At 43.3% G+C, this 22,314-nt stretch overlaps 1 protein-coding gene across 1 annotated transcript in view; it reads left to right on the forward strand.

Annotated features, from left to right (window-relative positions):
- Positions 1-22,314, forward strand: part of BLTP1 (bridge-like lipid transfer protein family member 1) — a 210,527-nt gene that overhangs the window by 168,220 nt on the left and 19,993 nt on the right. The window contains 10 exon segments of the mRNA XM_078148243.1: positions 979-1,232; positions 4,112-4,327; positions 6,788-6,968; positions 9,151-9,355; positions 11,201-11,362; positions 15,909-16,048; positions 18,087-18,288; positions 19,744-19,944; positions 20,660-20,839; positions 21,435-21,572. Of these exon segments, the coding sequence (XP_078004369.1) occupies positions 979-1,232; positions 4,112-4,327; positions 6,788-6,968; positions 9,151-9,355; positions 11,201-11,362; positions 15,909-16,048; positions 18,087-18,288; positions 19,744-19,944; positions 20,660-20,839; positions 21,435-21,572 (1,879 nt within the window).

Below are 22,314 nucleotides of genomic sequence, written 5' to 3' on the forward strand. Positions count from 1 at the left end.
AAAAACTTAAATAAAAAACTCAGATGAGCTGCAAGAGTTTGGTGGGTCTGAATAGAAGTGATGGCTCAAGATTTTGCTTTTAAGTAGAAATATACCCCATTTGAAGAACATAACGTACATATATCTAAACTTGAAAATAGTTAATTTAACAACGATTTGTATAACAAAAGCTTTCGCAGAGTTCTTTTAAATCATGAGCTTCCAAATGAGTATAAAACATGATTTGGTATACAAAAACACAAAGTTAGACTTCCGTTCAAGAGCACACGTCTTCTAAAGTGAGGTCCACCTGCATCTGAGAATGGTTTGAAATCACAGTGTAGCCAGTCCATCATTTAATCAGTAATAACTTTAAGTGTCATGGAGCACTTCATATTTCTGATGGAAGTGAACATTTTTACGTTTTATAAATGGTAAGTTACACAACCACTTGACTACTTTATCTTTTTCAAATGTTGATTTTATGTTTACAAAACAACAGTTAAAATTACTGCCATGAGATTACCAAAAATTCCACAGTGACACTGCATGCTCTTCTTTCACCAGCTCACCCTTCTGCATTTCTGATCTACAAGTGATTATATACTTACACTGTTGCTTCTGCATGTCTCATTTTGCTTTAGCTTAAAAATTAGCATTTTCCATTTGTCATTTATTGACATAAGGCGAATTTTCAGTCTGTTTACTTCAGAATGCAGTGATCGTGTAACATTGCATTTTCCTCCCTCTTTTAAAACATGTACAGTGTCTCAAAAGTTTTAATGCAGTGTTAAGCTTTAATAACTATTAAAGATAATACCTGTTAAGTTGAGACACGCACATGCATAGATATGTGCATGTATGTGCATGCATGTAAACACACTCATTTCATGCATTCATAAGTCTGCTGGTTTTTTCTAATCAAATTGAGGAACTTTAACTTGCAGAGATTTGTCATTGAGAAATGTATGAATTTTAATAATGTCTTTGTGCCACCAGTTTCCTGAGGAAACAGAATTGGACCTTTTGTCAGTAACCATTGATGGACCGTCACAGTACTCATCAACCAGTGAAGGATCGTGCTCCGTGTTCAGTTCGCCGAGAACTCCGGTTGTCTTCTCACAAGGCATTCCTTTCCAAAGTGAAGAGGGGAGACGGGACGACAGTTTGTCTTCTTCCAGTGAAGATTCAGAAAAAGATGAAAAGGAGGATGACCATGACAGGGAAAGGCTCTATTTTTACAGGAAACCCTCGTAAGTAGTTACTTGTTTATTTTTATTTTTAAAAAAATATTTCTAACATTTATGACAGAGCCCTAAAACCATATGTGAAAGTGTGAAAGTCTGGAGTTGCAGAATTAATAGCTTTTTGTGGATTTATTTTGTTGACTGCCTGTGACTTTGCTGAAGCTACTAATTACATCAGTTTGTCTTCTGATTCCTTAGGATTTTCTGAGTAAACCATTATATAGTCAGCACATGGAGATGGTTTTGTCTCTTCTTTGCCTGTCTTTGTTCCTTTATTTTCTTTGTCTTATTGCTGTCACTATAACTATGACAAGTAAGTACGTAAAGGGGGCATCCTTTCTTTACTCTCCTGTTTTTAGTGGGAAAGCATCAAGTATTTCCCCATTGTGTATAATGCCGGCCTTTGGTTCTAGATACTTTTTACTGTATTTAAAAAAAGATCCTTCTTTGCCCATACTTTGTAAGTTTTTAGTGTAAACAAATGTCATCCTTTATCACAGTCTTTCTCTGCATGTTTTGCTATAAATGTAGTTTTAGATTTTTTTTCCTAGTATGATTAATGTTTTTCTTAATGTTTAAACTTTTTTGCATCCTTAGCACAAATCCAACTTCATCATGCCAAATCATTATTTTGTTTTTTTTTAATAAATTGCTATTATCTCTTTGCCAGAATTTTATTTTAAATTTTGCAATCTATTCAGTAATGATATTGGCCTATAGTTCTCTTTCTCTGCTTTATCCTTCCTTTGTTTAGAAATTAAGAATGTGTTTGCCTTATAAAATGAGTCTAATAAAAGACTCAGTTTTTGAGAATGATTGAGTATAAGTATTAATAAACTATAGGTAATTTATAATCTGTATATAGGTATTAGTTGTTCTTTAAAGTTCTGCTACAACAATCCATCTGGATCAGTATTTCTTTGTTCTTTGGTAAGTCCTTTACAGCGAGTTCATTTGTCTTTTCTGAGATTGGATTGGATTTTGCATTTGCTTTGTGTTTTTTTTTAGGCATTTTATATTTTTGTACGTAAATAATAGGTCTTGAGAATTTTCAGTTTGCCTGGCCGCTTTCACACTGTCCGGTTAGAAGGAAAACAGGAAGTAGGATTATTTCCAGTAGCACAAGTTAGCCCTAAGTAGTATAGACGAAGCTTCCTTTCCCTCTGTTGTAAATATCTAGAACATTAATATCATTTTAATTTGTACCTCAGCCTTGAGAAAGGCTGATTTTCTTTTCGTCACTCCCTACACTTGGACCTATCTTACAATTTCTCATTCTCCCTTCAGAGAGGGCTCCAAACCCATCAATCGCAGAACCTGTTGGAAGTGCCCTCAGAGGCCATCTAGGCCAGAAAAGCCATAAGTCAGGTGTAATCAACAAGCTGCATTAGGCCCACACTGTCCAGCCACGGTGCTCAGCACTCCGTATGCCAGGAGAACGAGCAGAACGGTCCCTAGCCCAAAGGAGCTCACATCTGAACGGGGGGGATGTTTTGGGAGGAAAGGCCTCGTGTGGAAGAGGATGCTTGGGACAAGAGGGATCCTATGAGGGGGTGCGTTCCAAGCCTCTGCCAAGCCACAGGCAGAGACGGGGCGGCATCAGGACAGAACAGAGGGAGGGTCAGTTTGGCTGGATCTCAGAATATGCGATGGGGGGGCATAGGTGATGGACCTTGAGGGGACCAGGATGGGAAGGGCTTTAAATGCTAAAGAGAGGAGTTTTTATTTTTCGTAGAGGCAAGAGGGGAGCCACTGGAGTTTATGTGTCAGATCTACCCTTAAAGAAAGCCACTTTGGCAGCAGTGTGGACAAGAATGGGGAGAGACTTGAGGCAGGAAACCAGTTGAGGCTATGGCAATAATATCAGTGCAAGGCAGCAAGGACCTAACCAGGGGTGCGGAACCTGTGGGCCGGAGGCCACATGCGGCCCTTTGGTCCTTAAGTGCGGTCCTTTGACTGAATCCAGACTTCACAGAACAAATTCTTTGATTAAAGGGATCTTTTTATTGAGGACATCCCATTTGAAGTGTCCAATAGGTGATTGGTCTGAAGCTCAAGGCAGCCTGGGCCTGGATAATGGTGACTCTAAGTCCTCTGTCTGGGAGATCGTTAAACCCAGTGGTGAGGTGAGCAGAAAAGCAAGTATGGGCCTAAAGAAAGAGAAAACGGCGGACAGGTGTCATGGGCCTTTCTGGGAATGTGGCACCGGCGCTAAGCACAGTGGCTACCTAGATGTGGGGTGCCCAGGGCAGAAAAGAGCAGGGCTCTCCTATCCAGAGCCTCCCTGCTTGATGCCAACGTCTTGGCTTTCAGATCCTACAGTTGACTCACTGACGTTCTAATCTTCTGAAGTCCCAGCTTCTTTTCACAAGAACTGCTGTCTAGTCATGCCTCCTCCTAAATTATATTTGGGAAGGGGCGGCTAGGTGGCGCAGTGGATAGAGCACCAGCCCTGGATTCAGGAGGACCTGAGTTCAAATCCAGCCTCAGACACATAACACTTACTAGCTGTGTGACCCTGGGCAAGTCATTTAACCCCATTGCCTAGCAAAAACAAAAACAAACAAACAAACAAAAATTATATTTGGGAAGTTAATTATTTGGATCCACACATTTATTTTTATGGCCTGGTATTTCATGATGCATGCTGAAATGTGCTATTTTAGCTATTACTTTCCATGTATAGGAATCTTAGTGTCTTAGAATGGTCCTACTTACTGCTCATTATGGTTCAATGAATTTTAGTTTATATGAATTTGTAAAATATATGAGTAGAAAAATATTAGCACTATGTTAACTGTCATAGGTTTTTAGAAATATTTTATAATATTTGATTTGATGAGTAACTTTATGAGTAAATTTAATGAGTGAATGTTGTTTTGTAGGCATACATCCCGCAAAAAAGCAACAGGCTTTGCTGCTGTGCATCAGCTATTTACTGAACGTTGGCCAACAGCGCCTGTCAACAGGAATCTGAGTGGCACAGCCACAGAGAGAAATATTGACTTTGAACTTGATATTCGAGTTGAGATTGATAGTGGAAAGTGTGTCCTGCATCCAACAACACTTCTGCAGGAACACGATGACATGAGCTTGAGGAGGTGAGAGGCCGGCATCCTTCACTGTCTTCACGCTTGAATTAAGGGGGGGGGGGGGCTGCCCAAATTTAACTTTAGTGTTTTAAACACAAATTAAATATAAATGGTTCTTATCATTCAAACTTCTAAACAGTGGTGTGTGACATTTTATGGCAACTTGAATTCAGATAGCAATTTAAATGGGTGTCACGAATAGTCTTCTCATTGGTGATTTTAATAATGTCCATACTTCTGAAAAAATGTGAATGAATGCAGTCACTGTGATTTATCTTTACTTGTTAGAATGGACCGGATGACATTGCCTATGGGAAGGCTATCCTGAGTGTCTTGGAATTTGGTAGTTCAGTTGTGGTCTTGAATCTTTTTCAAGAAGGACTAAGAAAAGATGATCAGATTGGGCAGCTAGGAAATTGTTGAAAGAGCAACGTCCATTGAGTGATGGAGTCAGAGGCCAGATCCCAAAGGTCCAAGAAATGAGTGAGAGAAGAAGTTGGCAGTCAGTGGAGACGGAACTTTTTCTGGAAACGTGATGTGAATGATAGGAAAGATCTAGACAAGGACAGCTTCACCTCATGGTGAAGCAGGAGTTCTTAAAGATGGTAGAAACGTTGGCGTGTTTGTAAGCAAAAGGGAATGACCCTGTAGATTGAAAGAATTAATGATGGAAGAGTCAGAGAGGGCCCACCTGAGAGGAAATGATAGAATATCATTAAATCACATAAAAGTGCAGTGGTCTGGTCAGTTGTTGTCTAACTTCTTTTAGCAGCATGTGAGTAGGAGCAGACAAGAGGGCTGAAGAAAGTAATCCAAATTGAGGTTTGATGGTGTGGGGACAAAGTATTGAGGAGTGGAAAATATTAAACAGTGTGACATTAAATGGGTCACTACTCCAGGTACAGACTGTGAAGGGAGGAGAGTGCAGTTAGGTCAGGAGTTTGGGACTGTGACAGAACCATGTGCTGGAGTAACAGGCAGTCTTGATGAGCTAAGCCTCCGAGAGAGATGGAGTGATAGAAAATTATGGTCGGCTAAGGAATTTCACACTTGTTAATAATGAAAGTGGAACGCTAGTGGATTGTCAACAGGTCAGGAGTGCAACCGTCCATCCTGCTGTGTGGCTAAGATGTGAAGGGAGGGAATAAGTCATGGGAGCTCAGTAGATGGAAGAACTGAGAGGCTGGGGTGTCTGAGCGAATGTCAGTGTGTGCATTGAAGCCTGAGAGCATGAGAGCATGAGAACAGGCGTTGGGACGGGGAGGAAGACTTTGAGCCGAGCGCTGAACTCCTTATGAAAGGAGGGACAGTGCCTCAGGAGCTCAGAGACTGCGTCATCAGGTCCCGGATTGGAGGACATAACTTGATGTGGTCAGCCTCAAAAAAGAGATTACTAAGTGATGGTGGTAGGGGGAGAGTGTGGAAGTCACAGTGGGAAACAGTGAGTGTGCCAGCTTTTGCAGGACTAGGGGGAGGGGGCATGAGAAAAGGTATATCCAGTACTGGAAAGCATGACCAACGAAGCAGTGTCTTCTAAGGAAAGTCAGGCCTCCCCGAGTGCCAGGAGATGGAAAGAGAATCAGTCAGTCAGTCGAGAAAGAGCTCAGCACTTACACCGTTTCAGGCTCAACGCTCAGTGCTGCGGATATGAAGAAAGACCAGAGGCCGTGCCCACTCAAGGGGCTCACAGTCTGATGACGGGGAGACAGTTGTGCAAGCAGAGAAGAGGCATGATAAATTGGAGACCTCGACAGAGTGGAGGTGCTAGAATTTAGGGGGCTCAGGAAGTCGTCCTGGAAAAAACAGGATTTTAGCTGGGGCATAAAGGAAGCGAGGAGGGAGAGCATTCCAGGCCTGAGGGACAGCCAGACGAAATGCCCAGAGTCAGGAAATGGAGTATCCCAAGAGGAACAGCAGGGGGAGGCTGTGAGGTGAAGGGACATGTGTTAATGATCGAATGGAGATTCGGAACACCCCAGGCTCAGAGAACAGGGGTTGCTGACAGCAAGGAGGAGTCACGGCAATGGAAAGAGTGAGAGGTTGGGGTTTGCTAGCTGTAGGCAGTCTAGTAACTTTGGCCCTGTGAACCACAGAAGGGCCACCATTCTCTTTCAAGTGTCAGGGCACAGGGGCTGGGCTGGGTCATAGTCTCAGAGGGCCTGATAGCCAAATGGCCAGGGTAGATAGCCTTTAATCTCCATAGCTATCTCACAGTTATTTAAGCCTCTGCCTTGGGCCTGATTCCCATTAAACTCCCGCAAACCAAGCCAAAGACACTGATGAAATTTTCTTTTTCAAACATCCTAACAGTTGAAAAAAAATACAGTTGATTCACTTTCACTTTAGCGTTTAGTTTTACCCTGAATTTTTCCTATTTAACCATCAAAAAAATGTTAATTAACTGATTGCTTAACGTAAGATAAACTCAGAATTTTCTGTCAATGATAAACAATATATTTCTGTCTGCAGAAGTTATGACCGGAGTTCCAGAAGCTTAGATCAAGAATCCCCCTCAAAAAAGAAGAAATTTCAAACAAACTATGCTTCTACTACCCATTTAATGACTGGCAAAAAAGTGCCATCATCTCTGCAAACCAAACCCAGTGACCTGGAGACAACAGTCTTTTATATCCCTGGAGTTGATGTAAAGGTGAAAAACATTGTCCTTGTGCTGAGGAATGAGATGATAACACTGTTTGTCTTCTTCCCTTCCACAACATGTGTCCATAGGTTGATGCTAAAAGTGGCATTGATGATTAAGTCATCTCCTCCGTCCTCCAAGAAGTCTCCTAATTTGTTATTTCTGCAGTTTCTGCTGCTCACTTTTTCCATAAAAGTGACGTTTGGCAGGAAGTAGTTGATAACTTGAGAAATTTAACAGATTTCCTGGTGCTGCTTCTCTGGCTAAGTGAGTTGCAGTAAGAGAACATTCCAGGAGAAGGGACAATGGCTTCTCCTCGCGACGTGGCTGCCTTCTCTTTCACATGCGTTCTCACACACACAAAGATGGTTTGCATAAATATTTCCTGAGTTTCTGCTGGGGGCAGGTGCTCTACCTAGTGCTGAGTATGCAGAGGTGACGATGAGCTGAGTGCAGGGAGTGGCTTAGAGTGGGATGACATATCCACAGATCCTATTCTTCTGGTTTGTGTTGTTATTGTGAACTTTAATATCAAACTCAAATGCCAGTAGTTGTATGAGTAAAATGAGGAACCAAATCCTCTTTTTCTGGGTTTTATTAAGACTGTACAAGAGAGAAAAATAGTCCTGCAAGTAAAAAAAGTTTGCTCGTTCAGCAGGAGAAAACAGAGTATAAAATCACGTCTCCTCGGCTTACATGGAGAGGAAAAGCTGCTGCTATTTCAGGCCCCTCAGTTTAGAGTGTCACTAATAAACTGTCCCCTGTGCAGAGGAGAGTAGACAGGCTAGTAGAGAGGGCCGTAGAAACCAGCCAGCCCTCAGCAAGATGAGTGGATGGCTGGATACCTTTAGCCTGAAGAAGGAAGATTTAAAAGAGGAGTGGTAGTCATTTGGGGGAATTTGAAGGGGTGAGCACTTTTCAGGGTTGAAGAGATTTCTTTTCAGATCAGATGCTGGTTAGACTCACAGATGTCTAAGTTTTCAGCCAAGATGCTGAGTGAGTGGCCTCAAAAGACATCTCTGGTTTTCATTTCGTTGTTGAGACCACATCTCCCAGAGAGGAGACTCCCTCTCCCCATGTGGATCAGGATTTCTCTGTCCCTTGGTCTTGGCGAGTACCCAGGGCCCTGAGCATGACTCCTCAGAGTAGTAGGTAGGTGTCACAGAGGAGATTTAAACCCTTGTCTTCCAGAGCCTCTGTTCGCTGCTTTCCGCTGCCTCTCTGATTATTGGAAATAAATGGAATTTGGAGTTTCAGAAGGAACTTTTTAAAAAAATAGCTTGTTGTCCTGTTCTAATAAATGAATGTAATAATTATTTTGTACTTACTCAGCATAATGTAGTGCTTGCCTTAACCCAGTAAGTATTTACCTATAGAATATTTACATCCACAGAAAATGAGGGAAGAAAATAAATTGTTGACCAAAAGCGACCCAATGTGTGAGAAAGGAAGCTGTAGGTCATAGCTCGGTGCCTTACTGTGGAATGGCTAGCATCTGGCTTGATGTCCAGTCCCACTCTCTGTAAATTCTGCTCAGTGCTTTTAGAGTAGCCATGACCTGGGCTGCGCAGGAGGGCCATTCTGGAGGCTCTTAACTGCCTCAAGGTTCAGACATGGCCACCACCCTGGACCCCAGGCTTCACCCTTGGTGTTACCCAAGAAGGCACTGGGATAAAAGTGTCAGGTGACAGATCCTACAGATTATTGCTTTAACCCAGCCTTCTAAAGTAAGGAGCCTTGTGGGTCAGGCTGGCGGCTGTCCAGTGGGTAAGGCTCACCCAGAGACTGGAAACTACGTGAGCTAGAAAGGCCTTAGCAGCCATCTCATGCAAGCTTCTCATTCCACAGATGAAGAGAGTAGGCCAAAACAACGGAGGTGACTGGCCCAAGGTCACATATCTAACTGATGGCAGAGCTAAGGCCCAAGGTTCCCCCCACTTAGTCAGCTTTTTACCTCATTGTGCCTGAATATTTTGGCTTAAAGAGCACACAGTTCTCTTTTTATCTCTTTTTGCTTGAATGTCTTAAAGCATGAACATTTTGATTAATGAAATTTTAATTTTTCAAAGATTATAGTACAATGAAGATTTTACTATAAGGAAAATTGTATCATAAATTAGGCCCCAAGTTTTTAACTAGGCCCTCGTTTCTGCCTTATTTGACTTTTGAAACTTATTTTTTTTCAATGCAGCTACATTACAACTCCAAGACCCTAAAGACTGAGTCGCCAAATGCTTCCAGAGGATCTTCTTTGCCCAGAACCCTTTCCAAAGAGTCCAAGCTGTATGGTATGAGAGATAATGCCACGCCTCCTCCTCCTCCTCCTCTTTTACCTAGCACTTTCCAGAGCAAGACTAACACCTTACTTCCTCCCCAACCCCCACCTATTCCCTCAGGTACTGAAGAAGAGTATACTATCTGTGTTCATTATTTTTTTCATCACCTACCTGCTCTAGTGTCTTTTTCTTACAAAAGTTGATGATAAATGGTCACAGACTTACAAGTGCTAATTCTTAAAAATCATATTCAGGATCCTAAGCACAGTATTCCTTTGGCCATTCTTCAGATTGATAAGCTGTTAGCATAACCAGTAAATTTTATCACCGGTCTTACTCATAGACATCCACTGCACATGTGTGTTTGAATGATTGATGAAGTCAGGGGAAGTTGTCCTTTAAGTAACCTTCCACTTTGTAATCTGCTAAAGAAGGCCCACAGTAAATGTGACCTGACTATACGTGAGGAATTTGGGAATGGGATGAGCATACCTTTCCCTAATCGGGCCATTTTTGTTCTTTGGAAATCTGATCCTGATTCAAAATAGATAGATGACCAGGAAGAGGAATGACCATCCCCAGGGGGATCATCCTTCAAAAAGAGAGGGTGAGAAAAATTTGAATAGCTCACATTTCTGTAGAACTTCATAATTACAAAACACATTACATACACAAATGATGGTGGCCCATGTAGGGGATGATAGAGAGACCTGCCCAACTAAATTCTGCATGTTGGGAAATAGTGGAAATTAAAATTTGGGAGGTTGGACAGACAAAATCAGGCAGAGAAATGTGGACATTGTGTGACCCAGCCAGGCAGCAAACATGTCTTACCTCCTTTCTGTGTGGAGATCCCCACACCAGATATCGGGGGTGATACAAAGGTTAACTAACGATCCCTGCTTTCACTTAGCCTACAGTCTGGTGGATGAGGAGACGCACAGATAACATGCCATGTTTTGTCTGATAAGTGAATTGTAGAAGAACACTTTTCAGCTCCAAAGTGAAGGAGTAACTTAAAGAGAGCTGGCTTTGGACAGAAAGACAATGACATTGCTTGTACGCCTACTGAATTTGAGGAAGTGCAAGTGGAGGTGTCAGAGTTAGGACTCGTCCTCACTGAAGCTGCGGTCACGAGAGTGGAGAAGCATACTGTAGAAAGAGGAGAGTGGGAAGCTAGGAGGAAAAGGGCCAGAGAGGGAACTGGAGAATATATCAGGCCATAGGTTAGCATCTGGTAAGCCCTTGCTGGGACCAACCACTGGCTAGCCATATAAAGACGGAAATAAAGGAGCTACTGCAGAGATGAGCAAATGGCCTTAGCCTTCCTTGTTTGTTTGCTTATTGTCTTGTATCCCCCAGGAGAATAAATGATCCCAAGGGAGGGGTGATGTGTGAAATCGTTATCAAGACAGAATTATCACATCTTGGCAACTGATTGAATGTGGGAGCTAAGGAAAAGGGGGACAAATTAAGTGACTTTGACATAATACTTCCCTCTCCCTTTGAGAGAGGGTCTTTAGTTGTTTTGACATATTTTTCTAGATTTAGTTTCAGATAACCTAAAAAAGCATGTTAAGGATGTACTGTGCTTATAATTTTCCTTTGCCATTTACTACAATCATTCGTGATTTACTTCACCTTCTAAGGTGGAAAAAATAATTAAAGTTGAGAATTAAACCAAAGTATGTGACCTAGAGCAAGTAGGAAGAACCATTGTATTAGAAATTGCTGATAATCCTTGCATTGTAACATCGTCTTATCATTCCTTCCAACCTACTGTTTTATGTTACTGCTTTGTTGTGTTACTCATGAGTAAAAGTGGTCCTTAATTATTAGATGGTTCACTGTATTAATATGTATCTTGTAATTGTGACTTCTCTAACAAGGAAATCTGTGTTTTTACTTTAATGGAATGATTTCTCAAATATCATTTAATAAGTATAACACTTACAAACGTTTCAGCCAAAGGGAAAGGAAGTGGAGGGGTGAAAACAGCAAAATTATATGCCTGGGTCGCCCTTCAGTCACTACCAGAAGAAATGGTGATTAGTCCCTGTCTGTTAGATTTTCTGGAGAAGGCCCTTGAAACCATCCCTATTACACCAATTGAAAGGAATTATACTGGTAAGCCACTTTTTTCTTTCTTTTATATGTCTATGGGGACAGATTTACCTCTTATTTTTTTCCCTTAATTGCTCTGACCACATCTAGCATCATATAACCATAAGAGATAATTAGATGTTATCCAGCCCAACTCTTTATTTTATAGATAAAGAAATTGGAGTTTAAAAGAAGAAGTTAATATTCAGCTACTATGTCATGATTTCTGGGGAGCTTAAGTTTGCAGAGACTAGATGGGGACATGTGGGATCTAGGCACAGATTTCTGGGACTGGAGAAGGAAGAGAAAGGCTAAGAGGGACCATGAAGCACATCTGGTGTTTGAGAGGCAACATGGTCTGAGTGACCAGAGCCCTGGGTTTGGGATCAGGAGAAGCCAGGGTTCACACGCTACCCTGAACATCTCCGTAGGCGTGAGCGTCAGTTTCCTGTCTGTAAGGTAACAATAACAGTGATAACAGCCACAATACTTGCCTCAAAAGATTTGTTGTGATAAGCGAAAAAATGATAACCATCAGCACACCTACTGTGTGCCAGGCACTGTGCTAGGCTAGGAGCTTGGTATGTAAAATATCAAAAAATGAATCACAGAATTGGAGAACGGACGTACCCTTAGTGGGCATCTAGTCCAACCCAACCCCAAAGGAGTCACCGCCACAATATGCTGTCTTGAGCTGCATCTTATTAGTCAGAAACCTGCTGAGATCTTTTTGGGTCCTGCCCTTCAGTGTCCCATTTATTTCTTCCAGCCTTGTGTCATCCACAGATTTGATAAGCATGCAGGTCACTGCAGTGAGTTATCTGTCGTTGACAGCAGTGTTGAACAACCCTAAGCATAGATCACTGGGGTTCCCCACTAGAGACCTCCTGCCATGTTGACATTGGATGACAAACTCCTGCCGCGTCAGCCAGCCAGCCAGGTCTCAGGCCTTCAGGTTCTATCACCACTTCGTCCGTATCTCTGCATCTTCTCCACCAGATGAGCGCAGCCAAATGCGTGACCAAACGCTTAGCTGCGATCTAGGTCAATTCTGTCCAGATTGGTAAATGTCAGAGAAGGAAAGGGGGCAAGTCTTGTGTGACCTGTGCTTGTCGAAGCTGCCAGGCTGGCTCTGGTTCATCACCAAACCCCCTTTGCAGATCGCCTCCGTTAGACATTCCAGAATTTTTCCAGGCGTCACAGACAAGTTCCTTGGCCAGCATAGAGCGTACGTGTCAGGCCCTCATCAAATCTCAGTCAGCTCGCTGTGCGACATAAGGGTCTACTGTTTTTATGGCTTCTCTTTTTTGAGGAGATTCAGAGAGCAAAAGTTCTGGGACAAGTTGCTATCTAGATATTATTCCTTTATATTTAATGCTTCTTGGACTTTTGCACAGGTTGATAAAATAACTATTCATTACAGTTGAAAGTGTTAAAGGAGGAAGAAAAGGAATATGTATTTATTAAGTGCCCACTGTGTGTCATCACAGCTTTACAAATATTATCTCATTTGATTCTCACAACCACCTTGTTGTTATTATCCTCATTTTACAGATGAAGAGACCGAGGCAGACAGAGGTTAGGTGACTTGCCCACGGTCACGTAGTTAGTAATCATCTGAGGAATGATTTGAACTCAGGTCTTCCTGACTCTGAGTCTAGTGTTCTATTCAATGCCCCACTGAGCTACCTCGAGGGGCATGTGGCCAAGGAGGTCTGACAAAGGCAGAGTACAGTGAGATTTGTGCCTCCCTACTCCTGAAAGCCGTGCCCCTCTTGATGTAGCCCAAGATCGGAAGAGGCTTTTTTGATCGCCACCTTACCGTGTTGCTTCACAGTGGGCTTGCAGTCCACTAAAACCCCCGCAGTCTTTTTCAGAGCAACTACCATCTGACCATGACTCATCCATTTTATACTTTGCAAAGTTGAGGGTTTTTGTACCCAAGTGCATTTTCCTTGTTTAATTTCATCTTTTTAGATTCAGCCCAGTGATCTAGCCTATTGAGATCCCTTTGGATCCTAGCTGTCATCCAGTGTTAGCTATCCCTCCCAGGTGTGTGGCCGCCACAGGTTTGGTAAGCATGCCACCTGTGCCTCCATACAGATCGTTGATCCAGTTTCAAGAAGCACCGAGATCTGGGGCACATATTCCCTCGGAATCCATTCTAGATCCTGTTGAAATTGAACCTTTAACAAGGTTAACCTTTTACTTTTAGAGTCCAGCCTCCCAAACAGTTCTGATCCCTTGCATTGCAGTACTGTGTAATTGGGAGCTTTGCTGAAATCTAGGCATGTTCTTCATCTGCTTCAGCCTGGCAGAACCCATGCTTGCTCAACCTGCCACGCCGGCTCCTAGACATCCCTGATTCTCTTCCTGGATATGTGCAGCTGGCCTTTTAATTCGCATTTCTAGAATTTCCCCAGGAATTGAAGGCAAACTCATTAGCCTAGAGTTTGCAGAATCTTTTCTTCCCTTTTTTGAAAATTGAGCCTGTGGCCCTTCTCCGTTCGTGATGATCTTTCTCATATCCTTCAGAGTGGCTTAGCAGCCCCATCTGCTCATTCTTTGAGGACCTGAGGGCAGAGAGCATCTGGGCCATGTGGCTGAAATTCGAGGTGGTGAGGCCCTCTCTTACCAGATCCTTTCTTCTGAGAGGATCAGTGCCCTGAGAATCATTACCATCCTTTCATTTCCAGGGGAAAGCTTGTTCTCCTTGGCAAAGAAAATAAACCCAGTAAATGGTGCTTTCTCTCCGTTGTCAGGTACCATCACCCCCTCCAATCCAAGCCAAGTCTTGAGTCTCCTTTTTCTCCCCGTGTAGCTGAACAAAACCCTTTTTGTTGTCCTCAGTTCATTCTGAGTTTCAGCATTGCAGCACTGTGTTCTGGGACGTGCTTTTATTCATCCTGTGTTACTTGGCCTTGCTTCCATCTTCTGACTTTTTTTTTTTCATCTAACTTGTTGAATCCTTCGGCATCCCCATTTTTCTTCCTCGTTGGAATTGTTTCCCTTTGTGTCTAAATTTTCTTTCTTGAGCATCTCCCATCCCACCTGGGCTGCCTTCCCCTGAGGCATTTTAGTTTATGGGATCTTTTTCTGAACTCTTAGAATGAGTCTGTTTTTCCAGACACTAGCGTGCGTGTCAGACTATGCTCAATTTTCTTTTTCTCTATCACAAACTCTAGCTTGAAGTTGTCAGATCAGATCCATAACAGAACTTACCTTTGTTGATACTAAGGAAATGCAGAGAGCTCTAGCAGGTGTCTGGATCCTTGGGGTTCCCCACTATTACCAATGCTTGCTACTAGGCCACACTCAGGATCTGTCTCCCAGACTCCCTTTTCTTTGCTCTTTCTCCACTGACAAAATCACTTCCCTTTCTTCCTCTTATAAACTTTCCCTCGAGGGGTTGTGAGCCTCAAGTGTGATGATGGATGGTAAAGCCCTTTGCAAACCTCACAGTTCTCTATAAATGCCAGTTGTGACTATTGGCATTATCAGCCTCCAGGCCTCCAGTCTGGGGATGACTTCATTCCCTCAACCTTCTGCTGTCCACCGGTTGGGTTCAGGTAGCGTTTCTAGAGCAGTAACCACAGGCCTGTGCTGGCAAATGCTTAACAGCTGGGCTGGAGAACTGGGGGGAGGTATGCACATATGCTTTTCATGCTAATATGTATTATTGACACTTTTCTCAGCTTCAAACAGCGAACAAAACAATGAACCAAGCTCTAATCTGTAGCGATTGCCAATTTCTGGGGACGAAGTGCTTCAAGGCCACAGGTTCCCCACCCCAGCACTAAAAATTTAACAGCAGACTCTCAAAAGATGGCTCCAGCATAGCTATCTCCGCCCAGATGTTCTCTGTCATACTTCCCTCTTTGGTTCCTGAGTATTCTTTCTTAATACACAAAGCTACCCCAAACCTTTTCTGCCTGCCATGATATTCCCCTCCACAGCCATGGTCCAATCATGCCTGTCATCCCACCAAGTCTCGGCGAGTGCTCCTTTGTGCTAGGATCCCTAGTTCCTCTTGTGTGCAGCTTGATCTTTGGGTATATGTGTAGACTCCGTGGAGGCCGTGGGGCTGGTCCTACTGTCTCCTTCCCTGACCTGTGTCTCCTGTGAATTTCTAGGTGGCTGCACTGCTCTTCTCCTTCCTTCTTAATGACTACTAGTGTCTCACTAGTATGGGGGATATCTGTGAGGCAGACTTCTGTCCTCCTCATCCTTCTGATTTGATTTGTAAGCCGCGACAGACTATTTTTTTGGATTTTGCTAGCTTTTGTGAGATGCATTCTCTCTTTGGCCAGTCCACCCTTATGGTGAAATGGCTCAGCGGGACACAGAGTTCCTTGCCCTACATCGCCCTGGCTGGCATTGCCCTCCTTTGCCATTCCAAGCCTGTTGGCACAACCCTGGATTGGACTTGGGGAGGGGAGGGGATGGTGGTTGTTTTTATTGCCATTAGATGGACGTTTCTTGGAGGGGCCTTAGAGCCCAGACCTGGTGTTGCTTTATAAAGAGGTGTGTTGCAGTCACAGTGTTAGATAGTTGTTTATTATTTTAACAGCTGTTAGCTCACAAGATGAAGACATGGGGCACTTTGAAATCCCAGACCCAATGGAAGAGTCAACAACATCACTGGTGTCATCTTCAACCTCTGCCTACTCCTCCTTCCCTGTCGATGTCGTGGTCTATGTCCGAGTTCAGGTGATTTTATCATTGGTCTAGTAGAGTTGGGTCTGGTGTTTTTTTTACTTTAAAATGATTCTTACCTAAACCTGAAAAAGTCTCAGTTATTAACCTTGCTTGAAGGCTATAGTTAGTTTCCTAACTTCACTTAGTGATGCTTCCCTTTGAAAAAATTGTCACACTCCCTCCAACACTTCTCATAATAATTGTGATTCAAAGAATATTAAAATGTAGTAGAAATGTTATGACTCAATCTGAAGAATAGAATAATGTAAATAAAGCTGTTTAGCATTCACTCTCCTAGATTCATAGTATCATGGACTTACTGCTGTAAGGAGCCACAGAGATGATCTCGGCCAGCCCTTTAGTTTTACAGTTGAGAAATCCGAGACCCATACAGATGAGATGATTCATCCAAGATCACACAGCTTGGAAAGGGGCAGAGCCAGAATTTTAACCCAGTCCTGCGATCCCAGATCTAACACTCTTTCCATGTTGCTTTACAAAGGGGAGGAGGAAAACATTATTGGGGGAGGAGGAAGAGCCTTCAGATTTTTAAACCTTCTTGACAGGACTCTGTATATATCTGTGACATAAGAAAGTCAAGTTTTCTTCCCACCCCCAGGAACCTCCTTTACCTACAGGTGAATGGCAGGTCCAAGATAAAGCTTAGCAAACCAACCCCAGTCTAGTCTCATCCTCCGGATCCAGCATGAGTTCCAGCTCTCCCCACAGTCAAGCAAGGTGGGGGTGGAGCGGTGTGCCTACAACCTGAACCCCTTGGTCCTTGACTGCACCCCTGCCCACAACCCCTGCCACCATTTGGAATGGATTGTCTGTGTTCATCTCGCTTTTAGTGACTCTGACCGTTGCATAGAAGATGAGTATTTAAATCCATAACCTTATTAATCATGCCTTTTTATGGTGAGAACTTAAGGCATAATAGAAAGTCCTTAGTTGGCACCATGGATACAGGAAGTGCTTTCCCTTTCTTTACTACCACTGTAGCTCTTTCTGTGCAGACTGCCATTCCTTATCTACTTGACCAAGTTGCTGTATACGTGATGTCTCATTGAATACTATAAGGAAGCATAATGAGCCTGTGAGTTTGTTCCACAAACACAGATAACGTGTATAACCTTCAAGAGCCCCTGTAGACCAAGTTCTTCCCCCTGAGGACCACTTGGTGATGGGCTTTGCCCAACTCAAGCAGCCTGGTTCTTGGGCCCTAGCCCCCCCCCGACCTTACCCAGCAGACCAGAAGGAGTGATACACCAGCACACACACTCGCACATGTGGTCATGGTGCACACCCAAGAGGAGGGCTTGGGAGGGCAGGAGGTGCTGTCCCACTGAAATACCAGACCAAGAGCTTTCTAAATACTTGTGTGTAAAATTCCGATAAAGGCATGGGCATTGTTCAGGACTGGGTGGAGGACAAGATGAAAGTCCCTGAGGATCTTGACTGCCTTGGGCTTGGGGAATGAACAGCGTTCTTGAGAGGTCCCTCTACCCTGCCCGTTATCACTAGTGCCAACATGGCTCTGCTGTCTTTCCAGCCTTGCTGCCTGGGTTGGGTTTTTTTAATTGTTGTTATATGTGACAGCCTTTCTTTTTTCAATCACTTTTTGATTGTCCGGTGCCCAGTCTGAGAGTATCAAGTGGCTCTTGATACAGAGTGCGTTTTTTCCTGGAATCTCTGCTGGTCTCTGGCCTTCCTCATTCTGAGATACCTGTTACCTTCTAGGAAAATATATCATTTATGGGGGCTGTGGACTTGTGGAAGACGTAGTCATTGATGCAGAGTTAATTCTTCTAGAAATTTGATATGATGGGGAAATGAATTTTTTCCAAATCCGAAGGTTTGATTCTCAGCGATCTGTATAGACATTCAGCAAAAAAGAATTGTAAACACCTTCAGAGACAATTTAAGGACATCACATCATTTGTCACCTGAATGTTTTAATAAATATCTTTCATTACCTTTGTGGGCAACTGATTTTCTTTTTAAAGAAAATTACATATTTCTTAATCCTTTTTTGTATTAACTTTTTTAGCCTTCTCAGATCAAATTCAGCTGTTTACCAGTATCAAGAGTGGAATGTATGCTAAAGCTGCCTTCCCTGGACTTGGTATTCTCCTCAAACCGAGGAGAACTGGAGACTTTAGGTACCACTTGTCCTACAGATGCTGCATCTCCTAGTGGTCACCCTACTCCGAGTGGATCAAAGACCTTCACCAGTAAAACGGGGATGCCAGGTAAAGGGGGTAATGCCATCAGAGTCTTTTCCCCCAGGTTAGGGAAATCAAGGAGTGGTAAAATAAGGCTGGTGCTTAGACAGAATTCTGATCTAACTTGGCTGTGGAGTACTTGCTCCTAACACTAAGATTAGTTTCCTGCTCAAACAGAAATAATGCAGGAAAGCATTACTCATGTTCACTGTTGGCCCAAATGTGGAAATTGCCTCCTTCTCAAAAAATAGATATTATTTTGGTATTTGTCATAGAGGCCTCATAACATTGTGGACAGACTGCTAAGTGGGGTATCAGGAAAATGATCCCCCTAACTGCTAGTGCCTTCCCCTCCAAGATCACCTTCCATTGCCTCCGTACGTCTCCTCTATATATTTCTTGTCTCCCTCATTAGAATATCTGTTCCTTGAGAGCAGGGACTGAGGTTTGTTTAAAGCTCTGTTTCCATCCAAACAATGAAAAAGCGAGCTTGTTTCAAGGTGACCTCAGACCTAGCCATGTTGTTTGATCCTATGGGCTGGCGCGTCTAACGTTTGCTCCCTTTAGCTCATTTTGATCTGTTTTTTCATTATCCTAGTATATGTGCGTGTGTGTGGTGAACACTTGAGGGTAGAAGTATAGTCATCCTGGCTGACCTTCTAGATGCAGAGGAGCAGATAGTTATTTAAGCAAGCACACAGTTCACATCCTCTGGATTCTCTTGGGAGATAGACATTAAATGACTGGGGCGTCACATTAAAGTGTGATGGGGTGTGGCAAGGTGTGGTGAGGTGCTAGGTCCGGTTCTGGCCACTACGTTGTAGAAAGGACTTTGCTGCACGTGGTGGAGCATGTGAAGAGAGGAAGCAGTGAGGGTAAGAAGGGACACACCATGCTGAAGGAGCTGGCGATGGTAGAGGAGAGACATGTTAGGGAGCAGCTGATGGAGCTCTGCGGTATAGAAGGAACAATTCAGTTGGTTCCATAAAGTAGAGAGAAGGCGTATAACGAGGCCCATAACTGAACAGTCAGGTAAGTATGTGGTTGGGGGAGTAGCAAAGGGTCAGAAAGACTGAATTAAAGGAAAAAGGCATTTTATTTCTTTTCTTTTTCTTTTCTTTTCTTTTTTTTTTCCAGCTAGGCTATGGGGTTAAGTGACTTGCCCAGAGTCACACAGCTAGTAAGTGTTATGTATCTGAGGCCAGATTTGAACTCAGGTCCTCCTGAATCCAGAGCCGGTGCTCTATCCACTGCACGACCTAGCTGCCCCAAAAAAGGCATTTTAAAATGTAGCCAATTCCATGGGATTCGATCACATGATGCTTGAGTACTTTGTGATTTTTAACTTTTTAGCTATTTACTCCAAGCTGGGTGATTCTAGATGCCATTTATTTTTGTGTAATTATTTAATTGTAGCAACAAATTTTTAAAGTGATTTTTCCCTTAGTTTGTAATTTCCTCCTCTTCTTCTCTTGATTCTAGGTTCCTCTGGACTAGGCAGCCCTCTTGGCAGAAGCCGCCATAGTAGTAGTCAGTCTGACTTGACCAATGCCAGCAGCAGTTCATCCGGGTTGAGTTTCACTGCCTGCATGTCGGACTTTTCCCTTTATGTATTTCATCCATATGGAGCCGGCAAACAAAAAACTGCTGTTACTGGCCTCACCCCTGGGTCTGGGGGCCTGGGTATGTGTGTGTGTGCACGCGCTCGAGAGCTCATTCTTGTCTTTGGGGATTTCATAGCGCCTTCTCTGGCTGCACCCTTTTAGGGATTGTGGGAACTAAGGTCATGAACTGAAATGGCCCATGGCCATCCACGTGCCAGCTGGGTCATTGATGGTTTGTTTTTCCTTTACAGCCTTATCTTGTAGTGGCAGGATCGCTTGATAAGCACAGATAAAGGAGCCTGAACACACCATTTATGCTTTTTTGCAGATGCATAAACTATTGTAGCTTCGAATAAGTTGTAGCACATGTGGTATAGTCACCTCTTTGAAAACCAGAGGTGGAATATATGTTAGGCTTTTCTAAGTGAAACTCCCTGGGGATCAGCTCCCAGCCCCACTGAGGAAATCGCTGACTTCACCTGTCAGCTCACTAGAAAGTTCTTCCAGCTCGAAAAAGTTCCCTCTCTCGCTCAGATACTCCTGTTGTTGTAAGCTCCTCCTTGATGAACCCTGTGGTAGCAGAGGTGGCTTTTTATCCATTAATGTGATATCACACACAGAGGGTGTCATAAAGGAGAGTGAGCATGTTTGTTTATTTCAGATGTAAGTAATACGTGTGTAAAAACCCTACCAAGTACTGCTACTGGAGCGCTGAAGTGTTCTTACAAGTTAAAATACCTAAACGGATGGCTTTTTTCAGCATGTGCTTTCTGTCTTTCTTTTGTGGGGACCAGGGAATGTAGATGAAGAGCCTACCTCAGTCACCGGCCGCAAAGATTCCCTCAGCATAAATCTGGAATTTGTGAAAGTGAGCTTGTCCCGGATACGACGCTCGGGAGGCGCCTCATTTTTTGAAAATCAGGCTGCAAGCAAGTCGGCAAATAAAATGGACACTACATTGATAAACATATCTGGTATTTTATCTCGTTCTTGTATCATTGATTTTCCAGAGTGAGCTGAATGGGCTGTCAGTGTTGAGTGTTGTTGAGGTTTTCATGGTAATTTGGTTTTTTAAAGAATGATGAAAATCTAACCACAAGCACTGTGTGTCACTAATTACTGGTGCTAAAGTTTTACTTGGGTGTGGGGCTAATATAATGTGGAAAACCCCACGTCAGCTCAAGGCCAAGCCTTTTCCGGTGTCAGAGCAGCCAGATTATAAATTAATGAAGACCCTAAATCAGTCAAGAGAGAAACATGTTAGCTTTGTGCCCCAAAGGAGAGGCTCTCTGTGTCTGTCCTTGGCTTTGTGCTAGCTGTTATCTTTAAGCAAGTCAAACTTTTAAAAATTAACAAACTAAAGGTCATCCTCATACTCTGATTTTGTACTGTGTAGAGAAAAAAATACATATCAGCCTTTAATCACAGCGGAGAGACTAGCACATTCCAGGAGTCCTCCACAGCCAGTTACTGGTGCCATTCCTGGTACAGTTGCCTGTTTCATGTGAAAATAGAGTGAAGGTCTTCAGAATTAGTTCCAGATCCTAACATGTGCTTTGTGTGTCTCAGCGGTGTGCGACATCGGTTCAGCTTCCTTCAAATACGACATGCGCAGACTGAGCGAGATTCTGGCCTTCCCCAGAGCCTGGTACAGGAGAAGTATTGCCCGCCGCCTTTTTCTTGGCGACCAAACTATAAATTTGCCCGGTAGGTCACTTATTTACATTCTTAATTACATTAAAGTTATTGAAAGAGGTTACAGAGCATAATGTCTATCAGGCAGAAAAACTTGGGTCTGCCCCAGACATGCACTGAGCTAGAGGTGTCTGACTCCAGTTGGATAGCTGAACTGGAGAAAAATGTAATGGGGAAATGTCTAACAAAAGAAATTAAAATATAGTGCAACAGAGATGATGTCAATTTGTGGCTTTCTGTGTCAGTCAGCTGCCCACAGCCATCCATTTCTGTTTGAGTTTTTGACACCCCCAGCTCTCTACGAGTGAGCCACGGAGAAGGTGCCAGCCTGCATTAGTAAAGGTGGGGTTCCAGTGCAATCATCAATCTAGGATCCACCCCCCAAAAAAAAATGTTAATAAGATCAAATTTTGATTTTCCATCAGTGTTCTTGATGAATGTAGAGACGGGCTTCCCTCTTTGAGCTTAGATAAAACCTAAGGAGAATGCCCCGGAAGCTTCCCTGCCCCTCCTTTACCTTCCTTTTGTTCCCTGTAATCTAATCCCATTCTCTTGAGTTGGAAGAAAGATCATGAGACTTTGTAGAGCAATCTTATTCCCTTGGAAATAAAGTGGCAGGAGAAATTTGGAGCATGGCTGGGCAGCTGTGTTGTGGTTGTTTGGCTGTGTCAGACTCTCTGTGACCCCATTGGGGCTTTTCTTGGGGAGCTGCGGTTGGGTGACAGCCACCTCAGCAGTGTGTGCCGGGCTTTGC

This window comes from Phascolarctos cinereus, unplaced genomic scaffold (genome assembly GCF_003287225.1).
Source record: "Phascolarctos cinereus isolate Bilbo 61053 unplaced genomic scaffold, phaCin_HiC Scaffold_9;HRSCAF=440, whole genome shotgun sequence".
In the NCBI taxonomy this organism is placed as follows: domain Eukaryota; kingdom Metazoa; phylum Chordata; class Mammalia; order Diprotodontia; family Phascolarctidae; genus Phascolarctos; species Phascolarctos cinereus.